Source organism: Gracilinanus agilis, chromosome 4 (genome assembly GCF_016433145.1).
Source record: "Gracilinanus agilis isolate LMUSP501 chromosome 4, AgileGrace, whole genome shotgun sequence".
Lineage (NCBI taxonomy): Eukaryota > Metazoa > Chordata > Mammalia > Didelphimorphia > Didelphidae > Gracilinanus > Gracilinanus agilis.
This window is the reverse complement of record NC_058133.1, coordinates 206199958-206220468: the sequence shown is the minus strand read 5'-3', so window position 1 is coordinate 206220468 and position 20511 is coordinate 206199958. Positions and strand designations below refer to the sequence as shown.

General features: G+C 51.2%; 3 protein-coding genes across 4 annotated transcripts in view; 1 reads left to right on the top strand and 2 right to left on the bottom strand.

Moving 5' to 3' along the window:
• Positions 1–485: 485 nt before the first annotated feature.
• Positions 486–1706, bottom strand: LOC123246197 (basic proline-rich protein-like). Its single transcript, XM_044675135.1, has 2 exons — positions 1464–1706; positions 486–1397 (listed from the first exon to the last, which is right to left on the bottom strand). Exons 1-2 carry the CDS (start codon positions 1704–1706, stop codon positions 486–488), a joined length of 1155 nt encoding a protein of 384 aa, XP_044531070.1.
• LIMD2 (LIM domain containing 2) lies at positions 1432–3603 on the top strand. 2 transcript variants are annotated; one of them, XM_044673462.1, is made up of 5 exons: positions 1432–1512; positions 2716–2807; positions 3036–3080; positions 3195–3334; positions 3444–3603. In XM_044673462.1, the coding sequence occupies exons 2-5, from the start codon at positions 2766–2768 to the stop codon at positions 3601–3603; spliced, it is 387 nt and encodes a 128-aa protein (XP_044529397.1). In that variant the 5' UTR covers positions 1432–1512; positions 2716–2765. The 2 variants fall into 2 exon arrangements, with proteins under 2 accessions (XP_044529397.1, XP_044529396.1); XM_044673461.1 differs by lacking the exon at positions 1432–1512 and having other exon boundaries at positions 2034–2807.
• Positions 3604–6916: 3313 nt separating this feature from the next.
• Positions 6917–20511, bottom strand: part of MAP3K3 (mitogen-activated protein kinase kinase kinase 3) — a 112957-nt gene continuing 99362 nt past the window's right edge. Inside the window, exons 11-17 of the mRNA XM_044673505.1 lie at positions 19498–19590; positions 18580–18771; positions 17058–17206; positions 14176–14307; positions 11047–11176; positions 10713–10890; positions 6917–9876 (exon numbers count right to left, since the gene is read on the bottom strand). Of these exons, the coding sequence (XP_044529440.1) occupies positions 9648–9876; positions 10713–10890; positions 11047–11176; positions 14176–14307; positions 17058–17206; positions 18580–18771; positions 19498–19590 (1103 nt within the window). The 3' untranslated portion in view covers positions 6917–9647. The remainder of the gene's footprint in view (positions 9877–10712; positions 10891–11046; positions 11177–14175; positions 14308–17057; positions 17207–18579; positions 18772–19497; positions 19591–20511) is intronic.

Sequence of the window (20511 nt, the reverse complement as noted above, 5' to 3'; positions counted from 1 at the left end):
GGCTCCCAAGAAAAAATAAGAGGGGGCAGCTGGGTGGCTCAGTGGATTGAGTCAGGCCCAGAGATGGGAGGTCCTGGGTTCAAATTTGGCTTCAGATACTTCCTAGCTGTGTGACCCTGGGCAGGTCACTTAACCCCCATGGCCTAGTCCTTACCACTCTTCTGCCTTGAAACCAGTATATAGTATTGACTTGTAAGACAGAAGGTAAAGGTTTAATTTTTTTAAAAAAGAGAAGGTAGCTTTCCTTTTCTGCAGATGTGGGGGAGTATGAGTACCGAAGGACGAAGGACGTAATGTCACTTTGGTTAGTATGTTGCTTAGTTTTCCGGAATGCTTTTATCTTGTTGTGTATCATAATAGGGGATGGCCAGGATGTAAAAAGTTATCAATATTTCAAAACGAACAAATGCGTCCGGCCGTCTGACCTTATTGAATCAGCCTGCCATCCTCTCCCCAGATCAGGGAGTAAGAGCAGAGACCCGAGGCTAACAGAGGAAACTGATTGGTTGGGTCAGTTTTGGGGTGCCCAACACGGTAGCAGAGGTCGCCCCTAGAACCTTGGTAAGAAAATTCTGCCCAAACATCTCCAAGAAGCAACGATTGGCTCCTCGCATCTTGCTTCTAGGGCGGTGACGGGCGAGGACTTGGGCTGTGCAACCTGGGAGGGCTGGGGGTCCGAGTATTACAGCTTCGCGCCCCGCCGGCAGGCCCCGGGGTCTGAGATCGCAGCTGGTGCCCACGGGGGCTGCTGGGGGGTCCAGGAGAAACACCGAGAAAGGACCCAGGAAGTCTGAAGCGGGGCGGGGAGAGGGACGAGTATGGGGGGGCGCTGTTTCTGAGACAAACCCTACGCAAAGGGCCCTCCAATGTGAATACGCTCCTCGGGAGCTCGTTGAGGGCAGGAGCCCCTCTTCCTTTGCACCCCTGGTTTCTCGCCCACCCCCGCGCGGTCCTGAGTTGAGTTGTGGGTGGAGGGGGAGATTCCGAACTGGCGCCGAAGCGCCCAGATCCCGACGAAGATGGGAGAAAAAACCTGGGGCCGGAGCTGAAGGCGAGCGCAAGGTCTGAGGGCCGTTAGAGGCGGGGGCGAGTTGCCGAACGAAGGTAGGACTAGGGGGTAGTTCAAGCGTGGTCCGAGGGGGAGCAGCCAGAAAGGTAGGCGAGGGTCTCGGGGCCAGGGTAGGGGTCGGCCGGGCTGGGCCGAGGCTTTGGCGCCAAGCTCCCAGGTTTGGGGGCAGACAAAGGCGGGGGTCTGAGGGAGGGAAAGCGGGCGAGGAGACAAAGCGGGGCGGGGAGCCGGGCTGGGGGACCCAGAGGCGGCTGCGAGGCCGCGCGGAACCAATGGGCGGGCGGGGGGCGGGGGCCCGACTGGGGGCAGCGCCACGATAAGGCAGCGGCTGTCGAGGCGGAGGCGGCTAGGGCTCTAGAGGCGTCGGCGGCTGTGGCCACCTCCCGCCCCCAACAAGCGGATCAGCTCCTCCTGGCCCCGGTGGCGGCCCAGCCTGGGCCTGGGTGAGACCCTCAGGGCAGGACGATCGGGGTGGGATGGGGCTGTGAGGCTGGAACCCCGAGGGAGCTGCCGGACGGGGACCGGGGTGGGGTGGGGGGAAGCTGAGGCCAGGACAGCCCCTCCCCAAGTGCCACGGAGTAAGAGGACCTCTCCCTGGGTGCGGGGGTTGGCGGTGGGTCTGAATTTGCGATCCCATATAGGGGTCACCGGGTTGAGAGGCTCATCTTAGGGGCCTGGGGTGGGGGCAGCGGGATGACAAGAGAGGCTGAGACCGGGACCCCTTGAATTCCCAGGCGGTTAGAGTGGGGGACTCGGCCCGGGCACCACCGGGCGGGGGGCTCGCTGGGATGGGGCTTAATGTTGGGGGGGGCAGGCGTCGTGATCCTCTTCGGGGCAGGGGGCCCCCCTCGTGGCCGGGAGGAGGACGCCCTGGGGGTCATCTGATTCCCGCTAGCCTGGGGCGTGTGGGGGTGGGGAGTGGATAGGTCTGGCAGCCTTGGGTCTGAAGGAGAGAGCACTCGGACTGGGGAGCCCCTGGGGGCCAGTTGGCCGGACGCTTTCCGGGGCTGGAGGTGTGAGAGTGTGCCCCTGGCGGGGGGTGGGGTGCGTGGGGAGGGAGCTGGGGGCTTGGGGACTGAGCTGTCCAGGAGCAGGGGCCCTGAGGAAGGAAGCCCTAATCCCGAGCCTGTCTCCCGTTCTGTGAGCCTGACAACGCCGCGGGGTCAACCCCAGGACACTAGCTTCTCACTGGGGTTGAGCACCTTTCTTTGCTCCCAAGCCCGGGCCCACGCCTGCTCAAAACCGCTCCACATCCCTCTTGTAGGGTCAGCTCGGGGGTCACCCCCTAACCCCCAGCTGGCACCGGCCTCCCTCGGCCTTCCCTCCCGCTACATCCCACTCCTTCTCTGGCTCTCTATCCCTACCAGATTTCTCATTCTCCCCCCAACCCCCGAAAAAATGTACCACTGATGGGTGGGCTGAGTGAAAAGGGTGGTGAAGATGGGAGGCGGAAGTGGTAGCACCTAAAGCAACAGGAAATGACTTCGGGAAAGTCCCAACCACAGCCCCCCACCTCCTGATTATGCCTCTCTTGTAAACACCCCCACCCCCACCTCCTCTTGAGGGCAAGCTGGGGCTGTAGGGAAGGTGAAACGGGGAAGGGTGCTGGGTGCGCAGCCAGCCTCCTGACTAACTTCCCCTTGCAGAGTGCTGAGGGCCGCACTCCCTCCCCCGTGCCCCCATCCCCGCCTTCACCATGTTCCAGGATGCAGGAGCAGCCCAGGCCACCACCTCTCATGTAGGTAACAGCATCAGCACCACCTCAGGGTGGAGGGAAGGGGATTGGGGCGTTGTGTGGAGACTCTGGTGTCCGGCCCTGGGACGGTGGGACCGAGCTCTGCCCCGTGAGCCGGACGGAGATGGGGAAGGCACAGGGGTTGCTGCTAAACACCCCAGTCTGAACACAGACACAACGCCCGGAGGACCAACAGGCCGGCCCACGTTCTAATTTCCCTTGTGTCCCCAGGAAGCCAAGAGCAGCCCTAGCGGCAGCACAGTGCAGCGATCCAAGGTAAGGCCCGGGACTGTGGGGTTTGCGGGACGGAAGGGACGGAGATGGGGATGGGGAGGGGATTATGGGCGGGTCCTAGTCCTGGCGCTGATGCTGTCCCCACTTCCCCACCAGTCCTTCAGCCTTCGGGCACAGGTGAAGGAGGCTTGTGCAGCATGCCAAAAAACCGTCTACCCCATGGAGCGCCTGGTGGCCGACAAACTGGTCTTCCACAACTCCTGCTTCTGCTGCAAGCACTGCCACGCTAAGCTGAGGTGAGGGCCCCGTCCCTACCGCCGCTGCCCCCACCCTGGCCCCGGCCAGGCCACCGTTCCCTCTCCCTTCGCCGCAGGGCCTCCCCCCTGACCCGTGTCTCTCTTGCAGCCTGGGGAGCTACGCGGCGCTCCACGGAGAGTTTTACTGCAAACCCCACTTCCAGCAGCTGTTTAAGAGTAAAGGCAACTATGACGAGGGCTTTGGCCGAAAGCAGCACAAGGAGCTCTGGACCCACAAGGAAGTGGCCAGCGGCACCAAGACGGCCTGAGGCCCTCCGACGCCCTCTCCCACCCTCAACACCCCCCCCCCCCCCCGCGGGGTGGGAAGGGGGAGTTTGGGAAAGACTGATTGGGGGGAAAAGGGAGGACACCCGCCTGGACTTGCTGTCCTTAGCCTGTGGAAGGGGGAGAGGGGCACCTCACCCCCACTTGGCTGACTCTCTGCCCTTCCCTCAGTAGGCCTCGGAGAAGCGGGCCCCAGGGAAAGATTTCCCCCTATTTTGGTGCCTTCTCTCCAGCTGGGAGTCAGCCTGCGCTGCCACCTCCTCCAGGGCCCTGGGCTCCCCACTGCCAACACGGCCTGCGCCCCCTCTCCCCTCCCATCTACCTCTGTCCACACCCTGGTTCTGAGTTACAGCCGAGGCACCTGGGAGAGCGGAGAGGCGAGGGGGCCACCTGTTGGCTAGTAAAGCACAATGCTGATGCCTGGGCAGCTGGGGTTGGGGGAAGGCAGAGGCAGGCCTCCAAAGGGCCCGACCCTTCTCCGCTGCAGACCCAGGGAGAGCCTGGAACCAGATGCCCATGCTGGGTTGTGAACCCTAAAGACTGGTTGTGGGACCAAGTGGCCAGTCCCCTTCACCCCTTCCGCCCCTGCTTCTTTGGCCCATCTTGACTGTTGTGATTCTATTTTAAACATGTACCCAAGAGTGTCATGGTGTGTGTGTGTGTGTGTGTGTGTGTGTGTGTGTGTGTGTGTGTGTGTGTGTGTGTGTGTGTGTGTGTGTGTGATTCCCCTGAGGTGTGGGGGATGGGGCTGAGATTGGAGACTGAGGAGAGCTGGGAGGGGTCTCTGGGAGGGGGCAGACTTGTGGCCTAGCACACCCCCAGCCCCTTTTAAGGGATGACCAGGAAGTCCTACCCAGCCTGGGCAAAATAGGTACATTTCCCCTCCTCCACTGAGGACCATCCAACCGAGAATGAATTTTAAATCAGAGCTGTTTATGCTTTGTGTGTGGCCTGGCCTCTGGGGCAATCTGGGGAAGGCGGTGGCTATCTCTCTGAAATCATGGAAATGCCACCTCTCATGTCCCCTGGAATCCATGTTTGGCTCCCTGGGGAGGGCATACACCCCCAGGTAAGGAATCCCCACTTTCAATGGTTTGTTAGTGATGCCACTCCTGAAAATTCCTTCTCCCTCTCCCTTACCAAGGAACATTTCCTAGTACTTCTCCCTCTTTTCCCACCTCCATACCACGCTGGCACACTGGGTGTGTGTATGTATGCCTATGGCAGGGCTGGACAGCAGGGTGGAGACCTGCTCCCCCTCCCCATCTCCAATGGAGTGTATGACCAGAGCCCCCACCACTATGTCGGTCAGTTTCATGGATTCAGCTTTCTTCCCAGAAGGGAAAGATGAGAAGCCACATTAAGCATCTGCTACCTGCCCTCAGAGGTCTCCCTCAGTGGGAATCCCATCTGGCTACACAGCATCTCTGACAGTCATCCACTCTTGGCTTTTTTTCTTAAACTCTACCCTTCTGCCCAAGTATCAGTTCTAAGGTAGAAGAGTGGCAAGGGCCGGGCAATGGGAGTTAAGTGACTTGCCCAAGATGACACATGGGAAATAGATGAGACCACATTTGAACCCAGGTCCTCCCGCCTCCAGGCCTGTTGCTCTATGCACTGTGCTACTTGCCTGCCCCAACCTTTAGCTTGAAGACCAGTGATGGAAAGCACCCCAACCCGCCCCCTCCTCAAGGCCACCAGACCTACTTTTGGACAGTTTGAATTCAGCAGAACTCAACTGGAGCCTGTGTGACAGTAAGGACACAAAGACAAGGCCCCAAACTGCCCCTTGCCCTCGAGTAGCCTTAGGTTTTTCCCTCTATGGAAGAGACATCTGGATTCCTCTTTTACCCATGGCTCTCCACTGGCCCTTTGGGGATGAGCAGAAAGACTTCCATATGGCGCCTCCTCAAAGGGATGATGGTGTGGTCCAGTCACCATCTGGGCTTTCAGCATCCCGGCTGAGGTGCCCAGAACAGAACCCGTCTGTATTCTGGACATGGCACCTTGGTGCCAACCCCGCTACTTTCTTTTGCTCCCATCTCCCTCTCCTCCCACATTAGAGTTGCAGGTGCTGAGAGAGCGAGGCCACAAGGCCCTTGTTTACTCTGGCTGTCCTCGGGGCTCCCAGCTTCAGCCCTCTATGGAAAGGCCAAGCGCTACTCCCTGTCCAGAGCAGTGACCCCAGCCTGATCCCGAAGTCTGCTACTCCCCTTCCCCAGCAGATGGCTAGGGGTAAAGATGAAAGGCCGCCTCTCCCACAGTTCAAGGCTGGAGCCCTCCTCTAACAAGGGGTCCAAGGCAGGAAGTGTGGAGGGACAGCTTGGGTTTCAGCAAAAGTAAATAAGGAAAAGGGGAGGGTTGGAGGTGGGGGGGAAGGGCAGCTGGACTCCCAGGGGGAATACAGGCAGGAAGTCTGGGGTTTTTCCTGTCTTGGACCCTGTTGCCCAAAGTGACTGTGGAACAACTAAGCTTGAGAAACTTGGTCACAAGACAGGGAGCAGATTCAGGGCTGGGGCGGGTGGGTAGTGCAAGGACAGACAGAGGAGGATGTTGTTCGTCATAGTCAGGGTCACTCGATAACCATCGTCAGGGTTTCTAGCTCTGAAACAGGCGAGGCTCCAACCCCCCCTGAAAACAAAGGACCATCATCATCAGCCATTTTGTGGGAAATGCTTCCGTGTGAGGGAGCTGCAGGAACTCACTTTGAAGGGCAGACTCGCTGCCTCTGTCCTGAATGATCTTAAATGGTACCCCAGAAAACACTGGGAAATGGAGCAGGCGGTCTTGGAGAGCCCATGGCCACAGGCTCCCGGGACAGCCGACGGGCCACAGCTGCCCCTTCTGTGCTCAGAAGGGAGCCTGGGAAAGGGCGGGCTCCCGAAGAGCAGGCTGGCACAGTCTCTTGATGGCTGAGCCCCTTCCCCCTGAAAAAGGGCACCCTGGGAAAGAAGTCCTATTGCCAGGAGCAACAGCTAACTTCATGATACAGAACATGACAGAACATGATACATAACAATCAATTGCCAAATGTGATAAGAGCAAAAAGATCCTCTGAGCTTACTGTAGGGCCAGGTGAACTTTCTTCTGGAACAACCCCCCTCCTGCCCCTACCCCCCATTTGTGTGGCACCTTTGTATGTTCCCACAGTTCTGGCAGGGGGAGGGACAGAAGAGAAGCACAGGAACCCATGACAAGAGCTAGCCATGACAAAACCTCCCTTCATCATACCAAGAATCCCCCCTGAGCTTGCAGTAGGCGCTCTCCTACCCAGAAAGTAAAGGAACGGGAGCCAGCTTGTATAAATGATCCTTTTATTGTAAGTAACGCGCTACACTGGCCTGGCTTTGCACTGCAAGCCCTCAGTCGGGATATAGTCAAAATAAACTATGGCTGCAAGTTCTTCTGCACAATCCACATTCAGACACTTGGCACCTCCTCAAATGTGTGCACAGGAGGGTGACCAAGAACCAGCCTCAGTCCTGGGCCTCTGCTGGCAGTCCCAAGCAGGAAGGCTAGATTGAATGATGAGATAACAGTGGCACTCTGCGATGAAGCTGCCCCAGCTCTTTGGTGGCTGGGGCTAAGGGGCAGAGGGCACCTGATACTCCTAGGGCTCAGGGAAGTCCTGTGCCCCCAGCTTTTCATCTGGATAATTTAATAAAAAAAATAAATTAAGCAATAGCTCAATCCTGAGGCTGTTGGGCTAGCACATCCACAGTTTTTGGCACAGAATATCAAGTGTTGTCTTGGGGTTGTTTTTTTTTGGGGGGGGGTTGAGGGTTTATTAAAAACAATTTTTTAAAGGGTTTTCTGTTAGGTATCTACTGTGGGGTTGGTATAGAACCCCAGAGAGAGTCTGAACCTGGAATATGCAGAATCGTCTCGCCAATGCCAGTGCCCGAGTTCTGTTTCCTCCCAAGGAGTGTTGGATAAAAGGCTAGAGATAGGCTGGGAAGGATTTTTGTTTGGGGGGCCCAGGGGGCATGGCGAGGAGGGCTCACTGCAGGGAATTCACCTCATGGGAGGCTTTTTATGGAATGGGGGGGGGGGGAGAAGCCAAGCTACCAGGAAGTAGCTTTGGTCAGAATGAGGGTCCCCAGGCCAAGCCTCGGGAGAGGGCAGAGACAAGGGGTAGAGGTGGCTGCGGCAGCGGCGGTGATGGTGATGTTGGTCAGAGGAGGGAGGTATCATATATCTTACTAGTCCCAGAGGTCAGGACAAGAGTCCCAGGAGACACAAAGGGAGGGAAACAGAGAGAGGCCCAGGCCCCATAGGCACCATCTGGCACAAACCACCAGCAAATTTCTCTGCAAAACCAGCTGCTTTCGTTTCTCTTCTCTCCCTTGAGGCAACAGTCACCTGTAACAGTCTAGAATCGCTATATATAAAAACCATCAAATATGATCTGAGATATAAATTAACAAGTACAAGGCCTCACATTACATGATGTGAAAAGGCTAAAAAGAGCGATAGAAACTACATTCATAAAAGTGCATCGTCAACATACAACAAAGGCTTTGGGTCGTTACAGTGCCTGTGGGGAGCCAGGCATGGCTGGGCACTGAGCCGCCTACTGCTAACACCCCGTCTGTCCCCGGACACAGGCCCCATCACCTGGCACTTTTCCCCTTCTGATTCAATGACAAATTCTAAGGAATGTGGGTGTCAAGGGAGGGGCTTTAGCATTAGGCACATTTGGAAGGGAGTGGAGAAGGGACAAGACCCAGGCTGAGGTATTTACAGCTGCGTTAAGCTGCTCAGAGATGTTACCCTCCTGTCCCCATCCCTGCTCTGACCCCTCGAGGCCAGGGAAGAAGCAGGAGGAGCCGAGGGTCACTTCATGGCAATGGCTGGGGCCTGTCGGGGTGCCAATGGTCTTAAGCACAGATGGCAGCAGCATCTGGGCCCTACCATACACCAGGCGGAGGTGGCTCTCTCCTGGCGGGGCCACTATCCATTTTCATCCTGGATCTAAATTCTTCCTAGGTTTGCTGACCAGCTCCCCTCAGGGGGCTTTGCAAGGCAAGTTAGCGTGACCCTACTGAGCTACCCCCTGCCCTTGAGCAGAAAAGGGAATGCGTGGAGCCTCTCAGAGGAGGCTGCCAGCACACATTTTTGGTTCCTGCCAATTTCCAACCTAAACTCTGAATCTCTGCTTCATAGCAGCTCCGGGGGCAGGTGGGGGGAGGCAGGAGTGGGCACTAGTCTGGAAACATGGTGAGAGGAGCCCACCCTGCCTTGTAAAACAGAAACGATTGCATTGATAAAAATTGTGCCATCTTTCCTACACATCCCTCTCTTTCCCTGCAGCAGCTCCTTCTCTTGAACCCTGGGGAGGAGGTGCAGAGGTGTTCATCACAGGGCAAGGTAGGCATCCCCTCTCCCTGAATAAGGCAGCACAGCATTTGTCCATCTTTGGTAAAGGAGTGGGATTGGCAAACCTGGTACAGAGCCCTCCCAGGGCCAGGGGCAGCACCAGCCTCCACCACCCACTGGCTGGAGGAACAGTGGACTTCGCCCAGGACCCCCATACTGCTCTTTGCTGGAGCCCAAATGGGCTTGGGGGAATGTCCACTGGTGTCTCCAGACACTGGGAGAGGAAACGAGATAACACTCTGAATAAAAATAACACTATTCACATCCTTCCAAGCCAGTGTGTCCTCAGCACCGCCGGGAACTCTGGTGCCAAACACAGAGCAAGTGAACATAGCTCGGAGGGAAGGCGGAGGGCTGGGGGAAGAAACCCCAGGAGCTCCCGAGGCCAGAGCCACACAGATATTCCCGCCTCTCTCTGAGCACAGAACATCCGGATCCCTCCAGTCTGACAGGAGCCTGCGGCCACGGACACCTCCTTCTGGCTCTGCAGCTGCCCAGGAGAAAGGGAGTAACAGACGGACAGAAGGAAGGATGGCCTGCAGCTCTGGGGCATGTAGACCTGGAAGGGAGAAGCAGCGACCTCACCGAGTCCCTCTCACGACCCCTCCCCAAGGGAGCCACGGTCCCACATCAGCATGGATGCAAAAGTTCAGTACACGAGCTGTGCAAAGTGGTGTGTGAGCAGCTCCTCAGCTGAAGGTCTCTGGCGGGCCTCCACAAAGATCCGCCGCAGGAAGTCCCGGCCATGCTCAGAGATGTGTGAGGGGAGCTGGGGGTTGGTGGGCTGGGTGGCAATTTTGAAAATGGCAGCCATTGCCTCATACTCTGCCCAGGGAGGCTTCTCTGTCAACATCTCTACTACGGTGCAGCCCAAGCTCCTGGGGAAAGAAAGCATCACATCAGCCCTCAGCTGCCATCCCTCTGCTGCCCCCCACCCTGCTACGGCAGGAAGGGGTACTAAATAAATGCAACCCCTTCCTGGGATAGATAAACCGGCCCACATGAGTTCCCTAATCTAAGTGTATCTTAGAGGAAAAAGGAGAAAAAAATGTCACAGTAGTGTATTTCTAAATAGAACTATGAGAAAACTTTCCAGTTGAAGAATAACTTCATGCACTTTGCTAGTCTCTTCAGAGGTTGGACGTTAACTCCAAGCAAACCACCTGGGAAAATCTCAAGAAAAAGGAGGGATGAGTTTATTGCTCTTTAGACTGCTTCGGCTCATCAGAGCAGCCCCTATTTCTTTAAAAGATTCAGCCAAACATCTGGCATGTTTTCCATGGCCTGGTTCCTCCCAGTAACAAAAGGTTCACTTTTTGAGGGGAAGAAACATATAACCCATTTGGCCTTGGTCCTGCTGCCCTGGCTTGGGCCCAGCCTCCTCCTTTCTAATAGAGATGATGGGAGTATCTTCCCCATCACAGTCAGACAGGAGCCAGGAAGACACACAAGAAGCTGCCTGGCCCAAGAGCACCAAGAGCCCAGTGCAATGGGGAGATCTGGGGAGAATGGGAATGGGATCATTAACCTTGTGACTTCTCCTGGAGTGGGAACTGCTGGGAAAGAAATAGCCTGAAGCCCTCATTCTCTCCTCCTAATCTCTGATGTGTTGGACTCATCAGAGATTAGACAGGGAAAGTAGGAGTCTCCTGTTCTTCTGGGTGGGTCTTTGTAGGACTGACAGAACCCATTCCCACCCTGCTCTGCAGCTTACCACACATCTGCTTTCCTTCCATAGCCTTCTCCACTGATCACCTCTGGGCTCATCCAATATGGCGTGCCTGTGACGGATCGAATCCCTGTGCCTGACATACAGATGGTCTGCAGTCGTTTGCTGGCCCCAAAATCCCCAAGCTTCACATTCCCAGCAGAATCGCGGAGGATGTTGGCTCCTGGGATACAAGAGAACAGTCACTGCAATCCTCGAGCTGGAGGCTCCCTTCTCCTTTACCCAAAGCTACTGGCCTCCCCTTGAACAATGGCACAATTCCTGACCCAGAATGTCAGTGACCCAAAGAGGGTGGCTGGCTCCTGCCCCATGCTCTTACCTTTGATGTCTCGATGCACAATCATGTTGCTGTGCAGGTAGGAGACGCCTTCTAGGATCTGCCGTGTGTATTTACGGGTCACACTCTCAGTCAGGGCACCGTAGGCCTTCAGCTGGTCTTTTACTGAGCCCTGTCAAACCACCGAACAGAAAATTAGAGCAAGTGGAGCCAGGGGCATCACTTCCTTCCTAGGCCTCCAGCTATGTAGAAGGAGAGACAGGGACAAAGGCAAACCTGCCATGGTCTAGCCAAAAGGCAAAGGCACCTATTCTTACAGAGTGAGATTCCTGGGACAGAAGGAGATGGGAGAAAAATGTGCACTCAGTGCTTCTCCCTCTCCTCTACAACACACAAGAGCTGTGGCCATTCAGCCTCTGGGAGCTTAAGGATGGCTAACTGACGTCAGCCCAAAACTCTATGCCCATTATTATTACAAACAAAATCTGGTTTCCAAAAACATAAGACCTTACTGACTTAGGTGACACCATTACAGTGTTGGTTCTGCAACTGCATCCAATTGACCTATCAGGACACAAGGTCATCCCTCAAGACCAGAAGCAGTGATCTTCCTACCCCAAAGAAGCCCTTTACCCACTCCTCCAACCCCCACTAAAGTTAATCAACCAAGTTTGGGGATTGGCGCTGGCTACAGGCTGGGCTGTGGGTAAATCAATCCCACTTTAGCTTATCCAGAAAGGTTCCAGCCTGAGTCTTGTACCATGCAGTCATCCCAACAGGACATTGGGGGTGGAGGCAGGGTAGTCAGTAGAGGGATTTTGCTATCTGCCCTTCTGCTGCTCCTCAGGCATCCAACCCCATTTTCCACTCTTAGTAAGAGAATAAGCCAATCAGTATTAACATTGCTAAGGGTAGGGACAAATACAGCCCCATGGTTCCACTCAGAACCTCCATGATTCAAGGAGGTAAACTGCCTAAGCTGAAGCTCTTATTTGGCCACCACATTCCTGCTCCCTCAAACTCAAATGTGTCTTAAGTTCCTAACCCATTTTATTTTCCCCTTCCACTGGGCCACCCTTTCTTTACTATTAACAGATGACCTTTTGCATTGGGTCACTTGCACTCACAATCCTTCCATCTCCTTGGGACACGCAAACCTGGCTTACTCCAAAAGCAGTAGCATCTTGGGTTAGCCACCTTCTCCAGTACTGAGTGCCCCATCTCGTGTCCCCCAACACAAGCAGCCCAGGAAAGGAGTCGGCATACTCCCTGCCACTTCCAGACCTTGTTCATATCTACCTTTATACAGTAACCACTCTCCTTGGAGATTTACTCCACTTAGATTTCTCCCTATTTAGATCCTGTGGTTGTTGGTCATTTCTCTTCCCTTTCTTAAGGAATTCAGTGCCCAGCTCACAATCTCTGTCTCCACGACAGCTTCCTCCTTTATTTTTAGGGACTTCAGTTTATAAGATGACTGCCTTCCTCTGGCCCAACAGTCTTACTTCTCCATTCACCATCATCTTCAACTCTGATGTTCCTTAAAAAAAAACAACCCACCTGATAGAACCGACCCCTATTGCTATCTATCACCGATGATCCTCCCCCTCCCCAATTGGCAAAACTCTCTGAGAAAAGTATCTCCACTAACTTAACTGCCTTTACTTTCTCTCCTCTCATTCCTCAATTCTTTGCAATATGGCTTCTGCTTTATCATTTAATGGAAACCATTCTTTCTGAAGTCACCAGTGATCTTTAGATCTTTCTCCCCCCACCCCCAATAAACCCTTATCTTTTGCCTTAGTATCAATACTATGTATTGGTTCCAAGGCAGAAGAGCAGCAAAGGCTAGGCAATGGGGGAGTTAAGGGACTTGCCCAGGGTCACACAGCTAGGAAGTATCTGAGGCCAAATTTGAACCTTGGAGCTCCTATCTCTGAGACTGGCTCTCAATTCGCTGAGCTACCTCCTGCTCCCCAGTGATCTTTTAATTGCCATATCTAATGCATCCTCTCATTCCTCATCTTTCTTATAGTCTCTTTCTGAAATCTTTGATGTTGTTGACCACTTTCTTCTCCCACATCCTCTCTCATCTCTAGGTGTTTGGGCTACTGCTCTCTCCTGGTTCTCCTTTGCCCCAACTGACCACTTTTTCTCAGGCTTCTTTACTGGATTGTGTAATTTTTTCTGGTATCAAGTCTAAATTTATCTCTTTGTAACTTCCTGCTATTTCCAATTATGACTTCCGGGGCCAAACAGACCCAAATAGTCCAATACAGCAGTTCCAATATACCTCCCAAGTATTTTCTACTCTGGACTGAATGTTCTCAGTCCCTTTAATGCCATCCTTTTATATTGCACCTCATATTTTTTGTCTCCACAGCCCACTCTCTCCTCCCACCACTCCCAGCCTTGTTCAAGCCCTTGTTATGTCTTGTCTTTTCTGCTGAATGGTCTTCCTATATTCAGTCCCTCCTTCCTCCAGTTCACCCTCCACAGAACTGCCAAACTGATAATTCTTGCATGTCAGTTGGCTCCCCATTGCCTCTAGGATAAAAGACAAATTCCTTTGTTTGGCATTTAAAATTCTTCCTGACCTGGCTCTCACCTATTTTTTTTCCAGGCTAATTTCCTGTTACTCCTCCTCCCTCACACACTATATAACCCAGCCAGCCAGGCTTACTCACTATTCCCCTTACATAAAATTCCATCTCCTGCTTCCACACCTTTGCACAGGTTGTTTCCAATGCCTGGAATGTTTTTCTCCCTCACTTCTATCTCTACCTCTTGAAGCCTTTGTTCCCTTTAAGACTTAGATTAAGTGGCACCTACTAAAAGATATGAGAGGCTTTTCTCCCAGTTGCTAATGCCCCTCTGCCCCACCCCACCCCCACCACCCCACCCCCAAATCATGGAATTTAGCTTGGATATATCTTTCACTTACTTAGCTGTTTTCTTAGTAGAATGTAAGCACCTTGAGGGTAGAGAGTGTCTTTGCATTCCCAGTGCCTGGCACAATGCCTGGCCCACTGGAAGCCCTAAATGAGTAATCTGCTTCCTTGCTCCCTACCACCCCTTTGGCCAACATCTTTTTCCCCCACCCCATGTTATGTCACACTTTTTCTTCCCCTTTAAGCTATATGCCCAGGTGTGCCCCACATGCTAGCATACCCCTGGCATGTACTCCATGAAGATGGTCAGGGTCTTCTCGGAGCGATCACGGAGACAGCCGTAGTACTGCACGATGCGATCATGCTGCAGGTTCTTCAACAACTGGATTTCGCACTCTAGGGCACTTACCTCCTGGGGAATGAGAGAAGGAAGCCCTGTTGTCCCCACAAATCCTGACTGTCTAGTCTTCTAGACATCACCAAGTGCCTATCAGTGTGGTGAGCCTCACTGGTAAGGCCTGTCTATTGCTCTGCCAATTGGATTCCATACCCATAAAGGGACTGAATTGCACACTTATAACCACATTTTGTGGAAAAGAGAAAACTTACCTCCTTGGCCCAGGACCAAACCTAGCAGGGCTCTCTATAAGAGTGGCATAGGAATTTAATCTGATGTGTCCTGGGCATTCCCTAGAACCATGGCCTCCAGTTCCCTTGGATTTTGCTTCTAGCTGCCTCTTCCTCCTTTAATTAATGCACCGTCCACTGGTGCTTTACATCTCTCCTCCTCTTAGATTTCAATTTCTCCAAAAAGTTCTTTTTTTTTTTTCAAACAAGATCTTTCTCCCCACAAATCCCTGTTCCCCTTCTCTACCCTTTATTTGTTAATGAAACATGACTTTCTTAAGGGTCAGAAAAAGGATAAATGTGCTCTCATTGGATGTCTGGAGACAGTCAGTCTTTTGGGGACAGTCAATAAGGACCTGAGCCTCTGGATTAGTTACATGCTACTGTAGGATTAGTATCTTTTGCCTGGGCACAAAAAAGTTTTAGCAGAGTGTGTTCCTTCCTCACAGAGACCACCATATTTCCTAAAGCCCAATCCCACTTTCTCCTCCCACTGAAAGGAGACATTTTTATAGGCACCGAGAAGCAATAAAAGCCAGAGGGACCCACAGAAGCGCTTGTTGGAAAGAGTTCAAAGTCTGTTTTTCTGAGGATGCCAGGAAACTACTCTTCCCTCCTTTGCATCTAGAGAGGCTATGATTTCCTTAAGCCTGGCTATGACCACTGAGAAATTAAACCCACAGGACTTTTTAGTGTCTGGGACAGACTGCAGGTTGACCTCATTGTTTATGAGATAACCTTCATGTCCCTCTTCTGCTTAAGAGCTTACATTGGCTTCCTAACATTAGGGCTATCAAACCTGAACTAGTTGATACAATCTTACATTCCAGTTGTCACCCATCCCTTCCTCCAAACTCCTAGTATGCAGGTTAACTTCTTAGACTCTTAAGTCCCCAACAAAGCTCCTTCCATCTGCTCATTGTGTCCTTCATGTAACCTAACTCATTCCTCTGCTAGGTGTTGATTCGTCTTATTCCCTTCATCTGAAATACTTTCCCAATTGACCCACGACCGTTAAAGGGGCTTTTCAGAGAGTCTAAAACTTAGCTTTTATAGGAAGCCTCAATCACTCTGATCTCTCTTTATGAAGACCCTTCAAGTACACCATTACCCATTCCAATATTCATATTGATACACACAGTACATGTTGGGTGAGATCAAAAGAATGTTTAGTTCTCTTACACAAGTATAGTTTTCTCCCCATCTAGATAATGAGCCCTGGGAGGTCAGAAACCTCTATCTGGTCCTTCTTTTGTATGCGCCCATTAGTTTTTTTTTTTTTTTTTAAACCCTTACCTTCCGTCTTGGAGTCAATATTGTATATTGGCTCCAAGGCAGAAGAGTGGTAAGGGTAGGCAATGGGGGTCAAGTGACTTGCCCAGGGTCACACAGCTGGGAAGTGTCTGAGGCCATATTTGAACCTAGGACCAGCCCTCAATCCACTGAGCTACCCAGCTGCCCTTCACCCATTAGTTCTTAGGAGAGTTCTGTGCACACAGTGGGCACTCAGTAAAGGACAACTGACTTGTTCTTGGACTATCAAAAATCAGCAGGTTCCCTGCAAGCAGGGAGGTTAGACAATCAGAGGGGAAGGAAACTTGGAAAAGAGAGTGAGAAAGAACAGGGGAACACAGGCCAAATGATAGTAGTTTATTATCAGAATAAGAGAATAGGGGATTATTATTGCCAAGTGGCCCTTGTCAATAATGTTTGTGGGTATTCTGAGCCAGAATGGGAACTACTACATCTAGCTAGAGATACCAAGCTCAGTTGCCTCCTAAGACTAGATCTCTTTTAAAAAAATGTTTTAAACTTTAATATCTAAAAAGGGGAGCATTTCCAGACATACAGAACACCAAGAGGGTGCTGCATAAGACACCATGAATCTCTGTTTCATCCAGCTTAACTACATATTAAATTAAGCAGCTGGATGGGGCAGTGGATAAAAAAGTCAGGAAGAGTCATCTTCTGGAGTTAAAATCTGGCCTTAGACACTAACTAGTTGTGTGATCCTGAGTAAGCCACTTATCCTGGTTTGCCAAAATTTCCTTTTGTGTAAAATGGGCTAGAGAAGGAAATGGCAAACCACTCCAGTATCTTTGCCAAAAAGAACTCAAAAGGGGTCACAAAGAGTCAGACATGACTGAATGACAATAACAAAGTTCTACATATTACTTTCAAAATTGTCCTGCTTCTCTGACCTTCCATCTCTTTTGTGTTATAACTGAATTTCAAACTGTATTCCCCTTGGTAATTGGGTGTATTATCCCCAGAATCCAAGCTGACTAAGGGCCCTGTGGGAGCCTCTGTCTGGCACTATTTGTTACCTTCCCCTCTGGGTTTCCTGTGTTCATCTTTATCACTGTGTCCTGGTAGCATTCTTGAAGCTTTTGCACTCTTGTTCTCAATCCAGAGCAACACTAACAGCCAGGAGAGATCTGGTTAGTTTAGCCTAAGAAAAGCTATGCAGATAGGTAAGGACGATTAGACTGGCAGGCATGGCTGGTGAGGAAAGGATGGGGTAATCCTATTTACCTTGCTTGTTTCAGGACTGTCTGGGTCAAACTGGACCTGCTTAGAAGCAAGTTCCCGTCCAGTATCCACATCGTAGCAAAGATATACTCGGCCAAAGGCACCTTGACCCAGGAGTTTCCCCCGACGCCAGTTTATGGGAGCACTTGGAGCTATTGGAGAGGCAATAGAGAGGCTGTTATTAAATGTCCCAGCTTGAAAGTCTAAGTCTGGGGGCTTTTGTGGACTTCAGCTTCTCACTACAGTCTAATTCAATGGTAAAACATAAGTCGAGTTATTCAGTGGGAAGCCCAGGCCTTTTTTTTGCTTTAGTTTATAGAGTTAAAGAGTCATCTGAGGTCAAAGTAAAAGTATTCTCTTGCAATAATCAACTATTTTTATTTAGAAAGTTCTTTCACACTTTAATATCATTAATTTTCATCTTAATCTCAATTTATCTATGGCAACAATAAAAATATATCACAGATGAAGAACCTGAGGTCTAGTGAGGTCAAATAACTTTTAAGAGGTTTCCACCAAGCAGTAAACATCCCCCTATTTTTCTACCTCATCTCTAGTCTCTGTGCAAAGGCACAAATTATTCCCAGTGCCACAAATATGCACCTTTCTTATTCTCACCTCTCAGAATCTAATCTGTCCTTCAGGGCTCAGCAACTATACCACTTCCTTTCAGAAGCACTCCCCAACCTAGACAACTGGGAGTGCCCTCTTTCACCTCCATTTTTCCTGTGCCATGCTTATTCATGGACAAACTCTATCCTTGCCAATAGCATGCAAGTTTCTTGAGGGCAAGGTTTCCTTTTTCTCTTTGTATCCCTTAGTACCTAGCACAGTGCTGAATGATAGATGCTTAGTACTGTTTGCTGAATTGAGCTGAGTGGTGGAAGCAGGTCTCAAATCTGGGTTCTCTGCCTTTCAATCCAAAGCTTTACATTAGAATAGATCAGGCCAGACCAGTTTAATGCTGAGCTTAAGAGCAACCTAAGAAAAGACCTATGGTGGGATGGCCTGAAGGTAGGGGGTAGGAAGGCAAAGGAGAAAGAAGCATCTTTCTAGCCCAGTGTCTGAGCCACCCTTGGTGTGTGAGAAGCTGGATGGGGTGGGTGCCACTCTCCTATTCCTTCCTAAGTGAAGAGATCTAATGGCTAGTTTGAGTTCTGCTGCTCACTGCCTGTAGGATTGATTCACTTCCCTTCTCTGGATCTAAGTTCAAACCAGGGAGTCCATATAAAAGGTCACAGACTTAGAATTAGAGAAGACTTTGGAAATCATCTAGTTGAGTCACTAGATTTGCAGTCAGAACATCTCATTTCTGGTCTATTACTTATCAGCAGAGAGTAAATGGGCCTGGGCAAATCCCTTTCCTTTTAGGGGCCTTCTGTCTAAAGTAAGGGCATGAGAGCAGAGTCATTCAGGTGTGACACTGATGCTTAACTGCTCCTAAGCTCTTGCTAATAGCTCCCCTCAGTCTCCTTCCTCTCTCTTCCTTGGGAGACCCCCCCTCTTGCCAGATATAGAGCCTTACACTTGGTTGGCACAGTCCTCTCCTGAACAGTGAGGGCATTCTCACTGTCCGCACTCCATAGCCGCCCTCGGGGGTCCAAGTATTGCACTGCCAGGCCCAGGTTCTCTCCATTGGTGCTCAGAGAGCGGCTAGAGGGGACCAATGTGAACAGGTTCCCTTGATGACGCCTTATTCGAGGAAATGTTCTCCGGCCTACAGTGATTCAAAAAAAAAGAGGGCAGAAAAAAATCAGATTACTGGCCATAAGGTTTTCTGTCCAAACAATGGCAAGCATTGAAGACTTTAGGTGGGCTGAAATAGAACAATAAACCATCTACATTTAGTCATCTTCACCACCTCTCTAGTTTTACCATCCGTGAATAGCTTAAAGCAGATAAAAATGAAGCAGATCACTTTAGGGGACATGAGAGTCACAGCCTGATCTGAGGAAGAGTTGCCCCAGGAGATGATACCAAAGTGGCCCTTGGCTGCCCAGCATATACTTTTCCTGCCCCAGGCCTCTCAGCAGTAGTCATACTTCCTGTGTTCCTAAAAAACTAGGGTAAACATCAACATTCTCAACAGTTCACTGGGATGGATCATGTCAACATGGAGTTCAGAAGTGGGCACCTTGGAGTTGGTCTCCATTCAACCGGCCACTGGTCCGAGGCAGCATCGGCCTCTCTCTAAAAAAACAGTATGGACAAGGAAGCTATTTTTTCTTTTCTGTTCCCAATTTATAGAGTCTGGGGCATACCTTGAGTGAAAGGTGAACACATGGGACCCTGAGTGAAACTATATAGGGGCAGCTCAGTTTAGGCTACCACAAAACCATGGTGGTAGATCTCTACAAGAGATGAATCAAGGGCTTCTTTCCCTCTTCCTAGTTACTCATGCAGGAAGAGGCACAGGGTAACCAGCAGAGGTGGATATGCTCACCATCATTGTAGTCTTTGTGATGAACAGAGACATGATAACGACGGGGATATGTTCCACCTTTCACCCCTTTGTCATATAGCTGGGTGTCACGATCTGAAAGAGATACATACAGGAATGGGCAATGGCTACTGAGTGGATAATCAACAGCAGGACTGAGGACTCTTTTGGACTCTCAGCATAAAAACTGTAAACAGGTTAAATTCTCAATGTCACTTAAGAACAATGAAGAGTACCTGGGGAAGACAGAGAAATGGGATGTGGCCATGTAATTTACCTACTCAAGGAGTTTCAGTGGCTCCCTATTACCTCTAGACAAACTCCAGAGGTATTTAAAGGCTTTCACAATCTGGCTCTAACCTATCTCTTGAAAATGATTTCATCTTGGAGGCAGCTTGGTGGCTCAGTGGATTGAGAGCCAGGCCCAGAGACAGGTGGTTCTAGGTTCAAGTCTGACCTCAGACACTTTCTAGTTGTATGATCCTGGGCAAGTCACTTAACCCCTATTGCCCTTCTACCTTGAAACCAATACCCAGTATTGATTATGAGACAGAAGGGTTTAAAAAAAAAAAAGAAAATGATTTCATCTTATTTCCTCCTCATGAGGTCTACTGCAAGAGAGGAAAAATGGGCTGAATGAGGTGAATGGACAACCCTTAGAGATGACTGAGCCCTGCAACCTGCAATACAAGCTGCTGAAGCCTATTCTCCTCCTAGGCAAGGGACATTTTGATGGTGTAGATATATCACAGACTTTGTGAAGGGAGGAGGCCACATAGCCCAGATTTATGCTGTCTAAGAGTCCATTCTCCAGGGTGCAGCTGGTAGCTCAGTGGATTGAGAGTCAGGCCTAGAGACGGAGGTGCTAGGTTCAAATCTGGCCTCAGACACTTCCCAGCTGTGTGACCCTGGGCAAGTCACTTGACCCCCATTGCCTCCCCTTACCACTCTTCTGCCTTGGAGCCAATACACAGTATTGATTCCAAGACGGAAGGTAAGGGTTTAAAAAAAAAGAGT